The 14,625-nt window shown below is 44.7% G+C and overlaps 1 protein-coding gene across 1 annotated transcript; it reads right to left on the bottom strand.

Annotated features, from left to right (window-relative positions):
* Window positions 1-328: 328 nt before the first annotated feature.
* On the bottom strand, window positions 329-3,511 carry RHEBL1 (RHEB like 1). Its single transcript, XM_006177682.3, has 8 exons — window positions 3,259-3,511; window positions 2,607-2,678; window positions 2,190-2,257; window positions 1,833-1,915; window positions 1,687-1,743; window positions 1,438-1,485; window positions 1,016-1,097; window positions 329-853 (listed from the first exon to the last, which is right to left on the bottom strand). Exons 1-8 carry the CDS (start codon window positions 3,308-3,310, stop codon window positions 764-766), a joined length of 552 nt encoding a protein of 183 aa, XP_006177744.1. The 5' UTR covers window positions 3,311-3,511; the 3' UTR covers window positions 329-763.
* Window positions 3,512-14,625: the final 11,114 nt, after the last annotated feature.

The raw sequence follows: 14,625 nt of genomic DNA on the forward strand, positions 1-14,625 counted from the left end.
TTCCAACAAATGCCAAGGCCCCAGGAGGGAAGCTAGGTCAGCACGTGGCAGCTGGCCACTAGAGGGTGGTGTTTCTGTAGTTAAGGGGATCGTGAGTGCCTACAAATTTGGATGGGAGTGGCAGCCTACTGGTACCTGTGTGGGAAAACAGAGTAGAAAAGTAGAAAAGGGGTAAGTACTAAGTCTTAGGTCCTGCATGAGTGAGGAGTAAGGAAAAGGAACAAGGTAGGAGGAAACAATTAGCCCTGATTCTCTACCAAAGCTGTAGTCATCACCACTTGGAAAAAGAGATTGGTCCTGAGCTCTCCCCACATATAGAGACATCAACTACAAAAGATTTCTCAGTTTATTTGTGTATATACATTATCACTCCAGGGAGCCAGCTCCACTTCAGGAGTCCCCAGCTCCCCTCACCCAGCCAGCGCCCAAAACTTACGTAGGAGACTGGGTCCTTAATAAACAATGCCCAGGACTCATATCCTTACTGCACAGGTTATAACAACAATTCATTTATTTAGCAAAAACAGAAGGCTAGAGGACAGTGCCCATGACACATCCTTGCCCCTTTGTAAACATTGACAACCAGGCCACTGGAGCCTGGGTAAGTGTGCAAACATGACGGTACCACACTATGTGCCCAGAGAGCCAGGGACACAGCTGGCAACCAAACCCGTGAAGTCCTGAGGGTCTTCCCCCCAAATCCCCACTGGAGCCTGGCAAGTGCCAGGGACAGAATCACAGCAGCTATCCCATGCTCAAGGGCTCACATGAGATGGCAGCGGCGCTCTTGCCCATATGAATTCTCCACCCGGGCAATCTCATGGATGATTTTGATGAAGATGCCTTGAGTCAGCTGCAAGGGATAAAGATTCAGAGCAAAAAGAATTGGTTAGTTCACTACAGGTACCATCCAGCTGTGAGGTGACTACCCTACCCATCACCTTCCCCACACCAAACAGTGCTATAAGGAAAACACTGCTACCCCCACAGCCTTCCTAATCTTCAGGCTCAGCACCTGATTCTCTCGAGCAGATGACTCCATAAATGTTGCACCCCAGGACTCTGCCAGCTTCTTTCCTTCAACAGCCTGGACCTCCCTGGAAGCAAATTTGGGACTTTAAAATGAAGGACAGTCATGTCTCCATGTTCTCTGCAAAATCTTTATAGAAACTAGACTTCCTCTGACCCATCCTATTCCAAGGTTTGGGAAGAAGGGTTGGGGAAGGAGAAAATACAAGAAAACAAAAGCGCTTAGGACTGAGGCTTGAAATATGAAATTATAGCTTTTGCAATAGAAGGGTTATTTTGTCTTAACCTTCAGGTTACTAATGAAAAGAAAATGACTTGTTCAAGTCAGTGGCAGAGCCAGGACAAGAGCCTGACTCACTCCTAGTCCAGCTCACTTTCCTTCGCCCTGAGCTACAGAGATTTCCGTACCTGTCTGGAGAGAGATCTGCCTTGTTCCCTACCAGCACCACTGGCAGCCTGTGAGAAAACAGCAGTTACTACAGGATCCCCTCTGTTCCCCATGGACCCCAACCTCCTTCACATCAGAGCTGGACAAATCCCCATCAGACCAGATAGGATCTATGTCCTAGCTTCCTCCTTAATTTGAATCAATACTCCCCTCTGTCTTCTCTCTCCCCTTGTGTCCACACTATGTCTTTATCCCCCAGAGCCACATACCGGGTTTTCCCATGGCCTTCATGTAGCTTTTGGTACAGACTCTCGATGACTTGGAAGCTTTAAACACAAGAAATGAAGCTATAACCTTATTCTGGGACAGCCCCCAGATCCTCCCAAGTCCCCCACTCATCACTCTTGTCACTTACCTATGCAGAGAGGTGACAGAATACACAAGCACATAACCATGGACCCCAATGATGAATGAATAGGGCAGAATGCTGTACTCATCCTGACAAGAAACAGAAACATCAACAACCTGGATCTACAACACTCAGATGCCCATGGTTGGTGGGCTGCATCCTGGGGACCCTCCCTGTGGCACTCCCTACTCGTCACTTCTAGTCAACAAACATTTATAGAGTAGCTCCAACCAGCGCTGCATATTGCTAGCTGCTAAAATGCTTTTCTTTTAATACTACTTTACGGATAAGCCACAGATTCTACCAGACTTCATCTCCCAGGACTGAACTGCCACATTTAGATACCCTACCCCAAACTGGTACCTGCCCTGCTGTGTCCACCAGCTGTAGGTGAAACTCATCTTTGCCAAGAGTCACTATCTTGCTGTAAGCTGAAAAGAAAAGAAAACTTAACTGTGAGGTGCTGTGTAGAGCTAACAATGTGTGCCCCTATACAGTCTTAACCCCAGAGGTGACATAAATGAGCCAGGTCCAGGGAGTGCTCCAGAAAACTGGAGAGAAAATGTTTGGCTTCTTATTGTCGACATCTACACCATCATGGACTCAGTATCTTGCAAAATCCACACTCTAGCCCCACTCATAGAACAGGATTACTAGAGAAGAGATTAGACTTAATATCTAATTAAATAGTCCCCTTGGCACCAGGAAAATCACAAACTATGGTGTTGGGTGGGGCACCCAAGCCCTCTCAGCCCCACCCCTGGGGGAGAAGTTACTCACTATTCTCCACGGTAGGATCATAGCCTTCCAGGAACTCGCCCTCCACAAATTGATGTGCTAAAGATGTCTTCCCTGTGGGAAGCAAAGGGAGTTGTATCCAAATCACCCAACTACATTCAAATCCCGTGTCCCTTCGGGATGTGACCCAGGACTAAAAGGAACCCCAAATTAGCATCCTAGCCTGTGAATGCCCCATGCAATGCTTTCCCTTAGCCCACCCTAACCTTCTTTTCGCCGAGGGTCTCTGCACCTTGGCCACCGGATGCATTCTGTAGTGCCGCAGGAAGCCTTTCCCGCCTCCTTTCTCCACCCCACCCCTGGGAAAATCCTCGATTCCTTAGGATCAAGCCTGCCCTGCACCTGAGACTTACTTGCACCACCCAGACCGCGCCCCCATCATCAAATCCTGACCCCACCTCCACTCCCCAGGGTAACGCTGGGGACCACCCTGGTGTTCCAGCAGTCAAGCCCACGTTAACCCTTACATGCTCCCACTTCCTGCAGCCTTCCCCCTCCAACCTTTCAATCCTCGCTCTACAAGCTGGTTCTAACGATGCCACCATTCCTCCCTGGGTCGCTTTCCCGCGGCAGCGCGCCTCCTCTGGCCGCAAAGCCGCGGTGCGTCCGTGCTCTCTCCAAGGCAGAAACTCACCTACAGAACGGTATCCGAGGATGACCACCTTCCTGTAGCGAACTAACGGCATGGCAGAAGCCGGCCCCGAAGGGCTCGCAGAACTTCGGGCAAAGAGAGCCCCAAGAAGAGGTCGGAGTGCAGGCAGGCGAGGCAACTGGCACAGGGAAGTAGCTAACCGCGAAGCTGCCAGGGGCAAGCTAGAGGGAAACCAAAACAAGCGCCGCGCCCGGAGCTGGCCACGTGATCACAACACAGCAAGACTAAGGCAAGGGAGCCGGGCGACCGGGGAACTACACTGCCGCGCCGCTCCGGGCTCCGCCCCCCGGGCCTCTCGCCATTGGTCTATTAAAAAGGGTAGGGGCGGGGCCGCCAGCAGGAGGGAAGGGTGGGCCTCACGTGGAGCGGGAGAACCAGGAGCTGGGCATGCGCAGACTAGAGCCGGTTCATTCATAAAGAAACAGAAAGGAACCCGGGGTCCTAGAGGTGTTTGCGTATTTGCAACCTAGCAGAAGTCCCTGCAAAAAATAATGGATGGAAAGTATCTGTCGTGGCCAGTCTGGAATTTGTGGTCAAAAGAGTCTATGCCTCCCTTTTGCGAGGTCTCCGGGGTCCCTGGGTAGGGAAAGAAAGGCCAAAGTTTCAATATATTCCCTCCGCTTCCCCCATCTTTCAGCCCCAGATCTTTTATTTTCCGGTTTCCACAGTCTTGCAGGATCTAACTTCGGAGATGCAATTCCTATTTATAGGAAAATTTTTAGAATTTGTGGCCAGGTCGTCTGAAGTTTTACTGTCATCATCATCATCAATCAATGCATTTATTTATTCAACAAATATTTACTGTGTATACTATGTTTTAGACATTTCTCTATCTTTGAAGGTAGAGCGATGAACATGACAGAGAACAAGGTCTCTGCGCTCACGAAGCTTAAAAGCTAGTTGGGAAGAAACAAACATAAACAAGTATTAGATAGTATAAAGTGCTACAAAAAGTAGTGTGATAAGAAACGACCAGTTTAAATTAGCGATACTTCCTCTCAAAGGAAGCCCCATTTAAGCTGAAGTCTGAATGACAGTAAGGAGCCAACTAGCAAAAGATTTGAACAGAAGAATCTATCAATGCTATGGTGCTAGAATGGAAGTAAACTTGTTAAATTCCGGGACAGAGAGAAAGCTAGTTAGCCTAAAGCAGATGAAGTCGAAGAGGATGTCCGGGTCCAGGCCAGGTAAAGTAGTTTGGGCTAATCCTAGGTAACTAGAAAGCTGCTGATGATGTTTAGGTAAGATGGGATGTGATACTATCTGAACTGTGTTCCTAGAAGGTCTCCCTGGCTGTGGGGAATGGATTGGGGTTTGAGGGAAATTGGAGCAAGCAGAGAAGCAGGGTGATCAGCTAGGTGACTGATACTTGTAGTCCAGGGGAGAGGTGAGGATGGCTTGACTAGAGGGGTAGAGATGAATGAAGTAGAGAATTTGGTATGTTTTGAGGCTGAGGTTAAGTTGACTTGCTGAAGGATTGGTTACAGGAGATGAGGGAGGGAAAGAGAGGAAAGAAAACACCTAGATTTATAGAGTTCTACTTTGCACCAGGTGCATTTCATTGTCATCTCGTTTAATATTCACCACAGCCCTGAGGTTGATAATTGGCATTATTCATTCATTCATTCATCAACAAATATTTATCAAACAACCACCATGTCCCAGGCACCCTTCCAGGTGCTTAGAATAGAGCAGTGGGCAACACAGACAAAGTCTTTGCTCACAAGGAGCAAGTATTCTTTTGGGAGGAGACCAACAGGTAAACAATAAAAGTTACAATCAAAAATTAATAACTGCCATGAGAAAAAATAAATAAGACATTAACAGGCTAGAGACTAACTTGGGGTATGGCACTCTTCTTTTTTTGGTACTCCTCTTTTTTAATGATATCCTCGGAAGGCTGAGGAGGTAATATTTGTACCTGAGACTTGACTACTAGTTATTATCAGATGTGGAAACTGACACTTAAGTCATACAGGTAGCACACAAAAGTTATTTCTTCTGGAAGGCCCTGATGTGGTGGGTTTGTAGGAGTTAGACTGTATTGGAGGACAGGCTTTGTAAAACTATAGAACCATCTAATGCTTAAAAACATCCAGATCTACAAAGTTGTTTCAAGGTGCCACTTCCTAATCTGGCCTCAGAAAGAGAACCAAATACCTCTTCTATGGAGTAAAGCAAATTCCTTGCAGACCAGCAATTTTATGTTGGATTATTGGGCCTGAGTGGGATTGGCAGTGATTCCAGATTAGGTTTTAAGCACTGTAGGGTAAAACAAAGACCTGGATTCAGTTAAATTCAGTAAAAACTTCCTTATCTGCTACTTTATACCAGGTGTACTATATGTTTTGCACACTAGAGATAGAAAGATAAATAATAGATGCCTTTTATGCTGTTTGTCTTTCCAGATTAACTCTCTCCTCTTTTCCACCCAGATTTGTGTCCAGGAGGAAGAGCTTGCCCCTTGGATCCCAGTGGGTTCAGCCAAAGAGGAGTACTTACCGAAGATCAGATGGAGGGAAGAGATTGTGCCCAGACTGAGATTGACTGAAGGTCAAAGCACCCCCACACACTCACTGCTCTCTTGTTCTGTTTCCAGTAATTCCCTCCACTCACCCTCCAGGCCTACAATGATAACAGCCTCTCTGATACTCGCCCTGGGGTGCCGCTCTACCCCTTATGTTTCCCTACACCCTGCTCACACCTTTGTAGTCTCTTTATTAAATCATCCTAAAATTCTCCTGTCTTCAATCAGGAGGAAAACAAAAGGACTAAGACAAAGGGCTTTCTCTTGTGGCTTTTTCTTTCTATATAGGAAGAGATCTCACCAAAGACTTTCACCTACCTCTCCTTGAACACAACTGTATCCTATGACCATCTCTAGCTTCAAGAGAGCCTGGAAATTTCAGCATTTTCTTTTCCACCCTCTATAGTAAAGGAAGGCAAAACAGAATACGAATGAATGCTTTGTGAGCTAATCTCCAAGATCTGTACATCTTGGGATCAAGATAATTTGTTTCTTAAATATCAATCACCTTAAAAGGTAGGGCAGAAATTGTTACTTTGTAAAGATCACAGATATGCAAAGATCACCAATATAGGATAAAGTAAAGGAAACAAACTATCCTAATGTTAGGTAAATAGGCTTGGAATAAAATTTCTAGGAACAGCATCATACATTGCTATGTCTTAAACAACTAAGATAAAATGAAGATAAAATGCTCCCAGAAAACTGTAGTATCTCTACAAATAGTGAAAACAATTTTACTATGTTTGCATTGCAATGATGGGTTCCATTTCACAGATCTTCAGAGCTACTTGGTTTCCCACAACTTTGGTGGAGAAACAGTTATGGCTCCCCCACCCCACCCCCCAGTGAGGTACTGGTTATCTAGCGTTGCATCACAAACTATATTAAAACTTGGTGGTTTAGAACAACCATGATATATTATTTCTCATGATTCTGTGAGTTGAATTGGCAATTCTTCTGTCATCTCTCCTGAACTCCTGGACTACCAGAGGCCACAGACCCTGTTGGGTGGCCCTCTCCTTCAGCTACAGATACAGTTACAGCTCTCTGGGTTCTTTCCTTTGGGGGTAGGGGTGATTAGGTTTATATATTTATTTATTTTAATGGAGGTACTGGGGATTGAACACAGGGCCTCGTGCATGCTAAGCACATGCTCCATGTGCTCTACCACTGAGCTATACCCTCCCCACTTCTCTTGGGTTCTTGTAACCCTTCCTTCTCTTGCCCCTTCAGGCCTAAGGGGTGAGCACCTCCAGTGGCTCCCCACTGATGCCAGACTCTGAATGCTTCACCACACTTGTAGATACTCCATCACCCTGTCAACTCCTTTATGAACATCCCTTTCATTATATCCTCCTCAGTTCCCCATTTGAGTATGCAATCTGTTTCCTCCAAGGATTCTGAATGTTGTAGTGGTGGGAATTATCAAGCAAAAGATTAGAAGGCAAAATTATATCAAGCCTCATATTACAGTACAAGTAGCTAGAAACATAGAAGAAGACGCTTTTCTTCAAAAAAAGAGAGAGAGAGAAGAAGAAGGAAGGGAGTGAGGGAGGGAGGAAGAAAGAAAGAAAGAGAAAGAAAGAAAAATTGATTAATTCTATCTGGAAGGATGAGAGAGTTCACATGGTAATCAATAATTGAGCTGGGCCTTAAAGATCAAAAAGGCCCTGGCTGTAAAAGCAAAATGTTAAAGGAAGAGCGAAAGCACAGTTTGTCCAGAAATACCTAGTGGACCCTGGGGCACTCTACGTATGTGGGCTACGTGTGACAGTTAAGGCTGGCAATTTGACTGGGATCAGATCACAGAGGGCTTTGAATGCCAGCTTTAAGAATGTGATCTTTATTCAGAACCCCATGTTTTCAAAATATACCCACTAGCAGTATGTAAATAACTTAGGTAACACACAAACTTTAGAAAAATTTTGTTATGTAATTTTTAATGTGTGTTTGGAAAAATAATAGCTATAATGCCAAAACTATGACTTCACAAATATTCTTACTTAGAAGAGGCTAAAGTTGGTAGTAAGAAAAGCCAGTAAAGTTAGAAAAATATTAAATAATTATATGAGTGGAAAGGGACTATAAACATAGTCATGAAAATAGTACAAGGTTTGGAAAGCACTGCAGTAAGCAATGGGACCTTTGCTGTTTCCTTGGTGTGGTTGTTGTGGGGAGGGCAGTAACTGTGAAGAGAGCCATGCTTTGCAAGGATCACACTGGCCACCCTGTGGAGGAAGATGCACTGAGAGATACTGGGGATGGGAGTCAGGAAGCCCTATTAGGAAACCAGCACCCAGAAGGAGAAAGATGAAGACCTGGATATGGTAGTACAGAGAGGAGAGTGAGGACTCATACAAAGGGCACTCCAGATAGAAGTTAAAAAGTTGATGGCCTGATTAAAAGGGACAAAATGAAGAATGCTGGCAATTCCATTTATAGATTTAGAGGACATGGGATATTGCTTAGTGGGCGCATGGGGAGAGTATTGATTAATGCATTTATTTTTGACATGTGGATTTGGGGGCACCTTCCAGACATTCACATGTCAATGGGCCAATTAAGGACATGTGTCTCTGGGCACTCCACAGAAAAATAACCAAGATACACGTGCAGGCATCTTCCCTTCTTGCTCCATCTGTCTCCTCACTCTGACACCTACTCTTGACTTCCGCTAGCATGGAGTTTGACAAACACCAACCTATTTCAGGAAGATGGGAAATATTTAACTCCTCTCAGGGGACCTTGCTCAATCCAGGGACCACAACCAGCAACTTCCAAAATAGTTGAATTATAACCTATTAGAGCTGGAGGACCTTGGTGATTATCTGGTCCAGTTATTCTGAAGCTTGAGGACACATCAGAGTCACCTGGAGGATTTGTGAATGCATAGATTGCTGGGCCCTACATTGGAGTTTTTGATTCAGTAGGTCCAGGTAGGACCCAGAATTTGCGTTTTGAACAAGTTTCCAGATGATACTGAGGTTGCTTGCCCGGGGACTACACTTTGAGAATCACAACTTCTCCAGATTACAGAATGGAAAACTGCAGACTAAAGAAGTAAAGTGCATCACAACAGCAAAACATAGTGGAAAGAACATGGACTTTGCAGCCAACCGGACCTGGTTTCAAATCCTGGCTGACTCACTATGCCATCTCAGGCAGTTTACTTAACTACTCTGAGCCTCAGTTTTTCTTCTACAAAATGGTTAGAACAACAAAGTAGCAGAAGTTTGTCATTCTTTCTGGCTGCTGGCAGAAAGATCAGTGGTGTCAGCCGGGCCTTCCAGCATCCAGTGTCAGGGTATTGGTCTGCAAACTGCACTGTCTAGTGTTTAGGGGCAGTTGCCACAGTGCCCCTGCTGGCTTAGTTCTGTGATTTGAGACATTTTTTCCTGGCTGTACAACCTTGGAACCCAGGCCCCCTGCCTTCCTGTGACCTGCTTAAATCCTCCTGAAATCAAACAATTATTTTTGCACAACTGTTTTTGAGAAGTAAATGAGATAATATATGTGATATCCCTGCTGTGTCCATAATGAGGAAGAGTTGATTCTCTTTAAGTTGAAGCTACCATAATTATCATCATGATTAGTTTGAAAATGAATACATAGTTTGGCCAGAGATGTAGGCCCAGAGGCAGATGGTCTAGCTCCCTCCCTGGACCCCCCTGAGAAAGATGATGTGGGGAAGGGCACTCAGTCTAACCAGCTTGGGAACTGGACTTGATCAGGACACCTCCAAACACTCGTATGCTAGGGAAACCTGACAGTAATTCATGAGCATTTGATCTGGGTTCCCACCATGCCGGTGTATCCGTTTCTTTCCCTTTTCACCACCAAGGATGCCTGTGTCCTCTATCTAGGGAATTCCCTTTCCCAGCAAGGCATCAGTTTGTTGCCTGATGAGCAGAATATTAGGATAAAAGGAGAGGATTATCTCTGTGAACATATTTCAGCCAGGTCACATGGAGGCCCAAAGAACCATCCCTGCCCCACCGGTGACCACATTTGGCATCTCCCTCTCCATAATAATTCTGGGCACGTCATGACAATTCTGACAGATGGAGTTGCCATTTGCCACTTTCCATTTTGAATTAATAGATTGATATTGGTTGATCAATTACTTTCTCTTTCATTTTACATACATGAGTATCAAGCAAATCAAGTTGAGAGAAATCTTTTTCTCCATCTACCTTATTGTTCACTTCCTCCTTTATCCAATCAAACACCAATCCCACAAATATAATAGTTCCTGAAGCTGTCCTTTCCATCTCCATTGCCACCTTTTTTGTCTCAACCGGCATCATCTCTCATTATCTCATTATCTTTTTTGCTTACTCTCCTCTCTGACCCACTAACTCCCTTCTAATCCATTCTCCACTTAGGAGCTCCCTCCCTCTTTTGATCTTTTTAAAATCCAGATTTGATCAGGCCACTCCTCTAAGCTAAAACCTAATTAATTTAATCCATTAAAATGATTGCCTGTTACTCTAGAAAAATGTTCAAAATCCTTAGCATAATATAATGCCTATTTGCACTAGCAGGTGCTTTAATAAATATTTGTTGAAGGGAGTGAGTGAGTGAGTCTTTGAACCTGGGAGGAACTGCCTTGTCCCTTTGTGTGTTAATTTGACTTGTTTAAATCTTAGAACACCTCCTCATTTCCAAACTCTTAGAAGCACCTCATTGTAGTAGCCTCTGGCATCTATTACAAAGTGATTTCCTCAAGGTCACACAGCTGGCGCATAAGCACCAGAGAATATACAGCCCTATTGTTCTTGACCAGAATCACAGTTAAGTGAGAAACAAGCACAGTTCAAAAGTGGAAACCACCAGTATGATGCTTCGTCCTCCTTCAACACTTCCACCGAGTTTCCAAGCCTTGCTATAGAGTCTTTCAAAGATAAAGGAAATCTACCTTCTCACCCCACCAAAGAAACCCCTTCATCTTAAGACAACTGTAACAGTTATTGAAAATGAGACAGTTCAACATATAATCCACCCTAGCTGGTTAATCAAAGGATAGAGAGAAGGAGGGAAGGAGGCTGTGTGTGAGAGAGAGACCACACCCTCCTTCCTGTGGCGGTGCTAAGGTGCTTTGGGCCAACTGCCTCCAAGAGAAGAGGAAGGTGGGTGACTTTAGCTCCAGCTTAGTTCAGGATTCATGATATCTAGCCCCAGAGATTCTACGAGATACTATAGACTAGCCAGGGACTAGAACAAGGAGGGGATATGTGTGGAGGAAATGGGATTAATCTCAGCTCAAATGTTGGGTGGAATCCCAGCTGCTGCAGCTGCTGAGGGCTTAACCAGCTGTTCCCTGGGCAGCTGCAATGTTCAGCCCAGAACCTGGCTCTCAGGATGGCAGTTCTGACACAGCTTAAGGCTCTCAGCTCCAAGCAAAGCCAAGGCTCTGTGGAAAGAATTGCTGGAAAGCAAAAGAGAATAGCAGAGAAAGATCCCTAGTTTCAAGAACTTTTGATCAAACACAAAGTGGTTTGAAATCAAATAACTGTGCTCTTAGGTTTTGTGGTCTCAAGGAGGGAAGTTGAGAGACGGTTTGGGTTTAGGTTTCAGATTGAAGCAAAGCCGGGGCTGGAGGTATCACCTTCAGTTCTGTTCCTGTCCTATCCTGTCCTGCTCCAGTTTCCCTACACTGCCCCCACTACCATCTGTTCCCATAACTCACCTTGTGTGGGGACGGGGGCATTTCCTACTTGTGATCACAACTAGCAACATTCACGTGCTCAGATGAGGACCAACTTACTTAGGGATAAACATGACCCCAAAAGCCCATCTAATTGCCAATTTCCTTTTTTAAATGCAAGTTTGATTTTTTCCTCCTCCCCTGTTTCAAATCCTGTGATTGTTTTTCAACTTTCAGACAAACGTGAAAGTCTTTAAAGTTGATCCCATTTCCTTATACTACTGCACTCATCTATGCTCCTCAGATTCACCTTACTCTTGCTCTCCAGCTTCAGACCTTTGCACATGCTGTTCCTTCTGCTTGAACAATTCTTTCTCATCTTTCAGGTCTCAGCTTCCATGCCACTTCTCATCTCTTCCCCACACTCAACAATGTTCTCACCACTTATGCCTGTCTTACCGGATGACCTGAAAGAGCTATGCCTAACTTTATTGTCCTATCTCCACAGCACATGATATTTGGCACATAGTAGGCACTCAGTGAACCCTTTTTGAAGATACCTCCTCCTTATGAGAGATATTCATCATCAACCAAGTTAAATATAGAGACAATAACAGGGAGAGGAGCATTTGAATGTGCTAATTAACCACTAAGTCCCCTACAGGGAAGTATCCTGACCAGCCATAGGCTGCTTCCCAGAGACAGCTGCCTCAGTCTCCCAACCAGAGAAGAAAGCTTCCTTCAATACAGCAGGGACCACAAAAGCATAGGCAGGGGTAAACGTCCCAAGGCCCTAGGTCAGAAATGCTGATTTTCCAAGCAGAGTAGATTATTTTCACTCAGTAAAGACCCCATCTTAGCACTGGCCTCTTCTTATTTCAAACATTTCTGGAAGTTTGTATTAGTGTGCTAGAGCTGCCATAACAAAATACCATAGGCTGGGTGGCTTAGACATCAAACATTTATTTTCTCACAGTTTTGGAAGCTAGAAAATCCAAGTTCAAGGTTCCAACCAATTTGGTTTCTGTTGAGAGCTCTCCTCCTGGCCTGTGTCTGGCTGCCTTCTCATTGTGGCATTGCAAGGCCTCCCCTTGGTGCACGTGAAGAGAGAGAAAGCAAGCCCTCTGGTGTGTCTTCGTAAAAGGATACTAATCCTATCAGATCAGGGCTCCACCCTGATGACCTCATTTAACCTTAGTTATTTCCTTAGAGACCCAACCTCCAAATACAGCCCACATGGGCATGAGCGCTTCAACATATGAATTTTGGGGAACACAAACACTCAGTCAGTAATGAAGTTCAATCTCCCCTCTCCTCTAATTCAAAGAGAGCTAAGAGTCTTCTCACATTTTCTGGGTTGGTGGACTAACTTGCCATGGATTACTGCCAGAAACTTACACCTACATCTGTATTTCCTTAACTGGTGGCTAGGTAGCTTTAGTTAAGGAAGCCAGCCATCCAGGCAGGAGGAAGAAGAGCCAGTGAAAGTGAGAGGGAAGTAACTTTCAGAAGCTAGACTTACTAGCGGCTTAATGAAGGGAATGCGGAAGAGTCAAAACCAGCTTAAGGCCCCACAGGATGTGGCCCCATCCATCAAGTTAGTCTTATTTCTTGTTATTCCTGCTCCAGTTTCCTCATCTGTAATACAATCTCATAGGGTTATTATGACGACTAAATAAGAATGCATGTAAAATTGGTCAAACAAGTCCTGGCCTATAGTAAATTCTCAGGAACTATTAGCTACATATAGTTGCACTTCCCAATCTCCCACTCTAACCAGCCTGCACATCTTCATCCAGGATTCCAAGTCCTTGTTCATGTTATTATTCCTGTCTGGAATGCCTTTTCTGGTCTCCTCCACCTACACATGCTACAACATCCTCTTTAGGCCCTACTTTCTCCACAGGCCTTCTGTGTACAAATATGACATTTACTGCCCATTCAACTCATCCTGATTAAGGGAAAATGTTGCTTTGGTAGTCAATCTTCTTACACCTTTAAGAAGCTGTTTTCTTAATTGGTGTGTCTGTGTTTTTCAGTGCCTAATATGGTGCTACACTATAGATGTTCAGTAAATCCTGCTTGAAGAAAGGAATTGGAGAAAAATCTGAATTCTGGGCAAAATAAAAAGTCATCTGAACTTTGAAGCAGTGGTTTTCAACCCCAGTTTCCCCATATGCAGAGAGGTCTTGCCAGAATTATCACAAAATGCTCTGTAAATTCTCAAAACAAGATTACTTTTAATTATACTTTAGTTCTAAAGCAAACCCATATCTGTCACACAGCACCTTCTGAAGAACGGAGTGTTATGAAATCAAACAATTTTAGGGGCTACACAGTCCCCTCCCCCAGAGTCTGGGAACCATTGATAATGCTGCTTCTAGTGGAGTGGTGAGGAAAGAAGCAGACAGACAGCAGAAAGCAGCACAGGCAGTGAGAAATGGGTGCAGAGCATGGACAACATTCACTGGGCGTCTGTTCCACACTGGTCACATACACTGATACTGTCAAGAATCCTGTCAGGAGGTCTACCTGACTTCCAAACCATGCCCTTTCCCTAAGCCTCCCTGCTTATTTTGCTGATAAGAAGAGGTGTTGCATCTGGAGATGTTGTGTGGCCAAGTGAATATGCCTTCCTGGCCATCTTCATAGAGACAGTGCTCTTCGCTGCCTGAAGGAAGATAATGGATTTTTTTGGGTGGGGTGGGGGGAGCTGGGAGAGCCTCAAGGGGACAAGAATAATGAAGGATGGAAGTCAGGAGTGAGAGGTGAGCCTCAGACCTGGGAAGTAGTCTATAGGATGTAGCTTAAGGGGAACCAATTAGTTCTCCAATATCCAATGATGTCCCCAACTATATCCCTGCCCAACGTATTGAAGTACTAGGAATCAGCACCACTATGATTTTGTGGCTTAAAGTCTTATTTTCAGCTGGCCTTTAAAATATATGCATCACCTGGGAAGAGTAGTAAAAACAGGGAGGCCATCAACATAGAAATACTAATTAGCTTATCAGATTAGTCATCCCCTGTAGTGACATGCGGAGGGCATCAGAATCTGATAGAGTGAGACAAGGGCAGTTTTAGAGAAAAAAAAAAAAGTAGGAAAGGTCCAAAGCTTGGAGTGTGTTTCTAAAATCAGGAAAGGGGGCAGGTGGCGGAAACAGGCACCTGG

This window comes from Camelus ferus, chromosome 12 (genome assembly GCF_009834535.1).
Source record: "Camelus ferus isolate YT-003-E chromosome 12, BCGSAC_Cfer_1.0, whole genome shotgun sequence".
NCBI lineage: Eukaryota > Metazoa > Chordata > Mammalia > Artiodactyla > Camelidae > Camelus > Camelus ferus.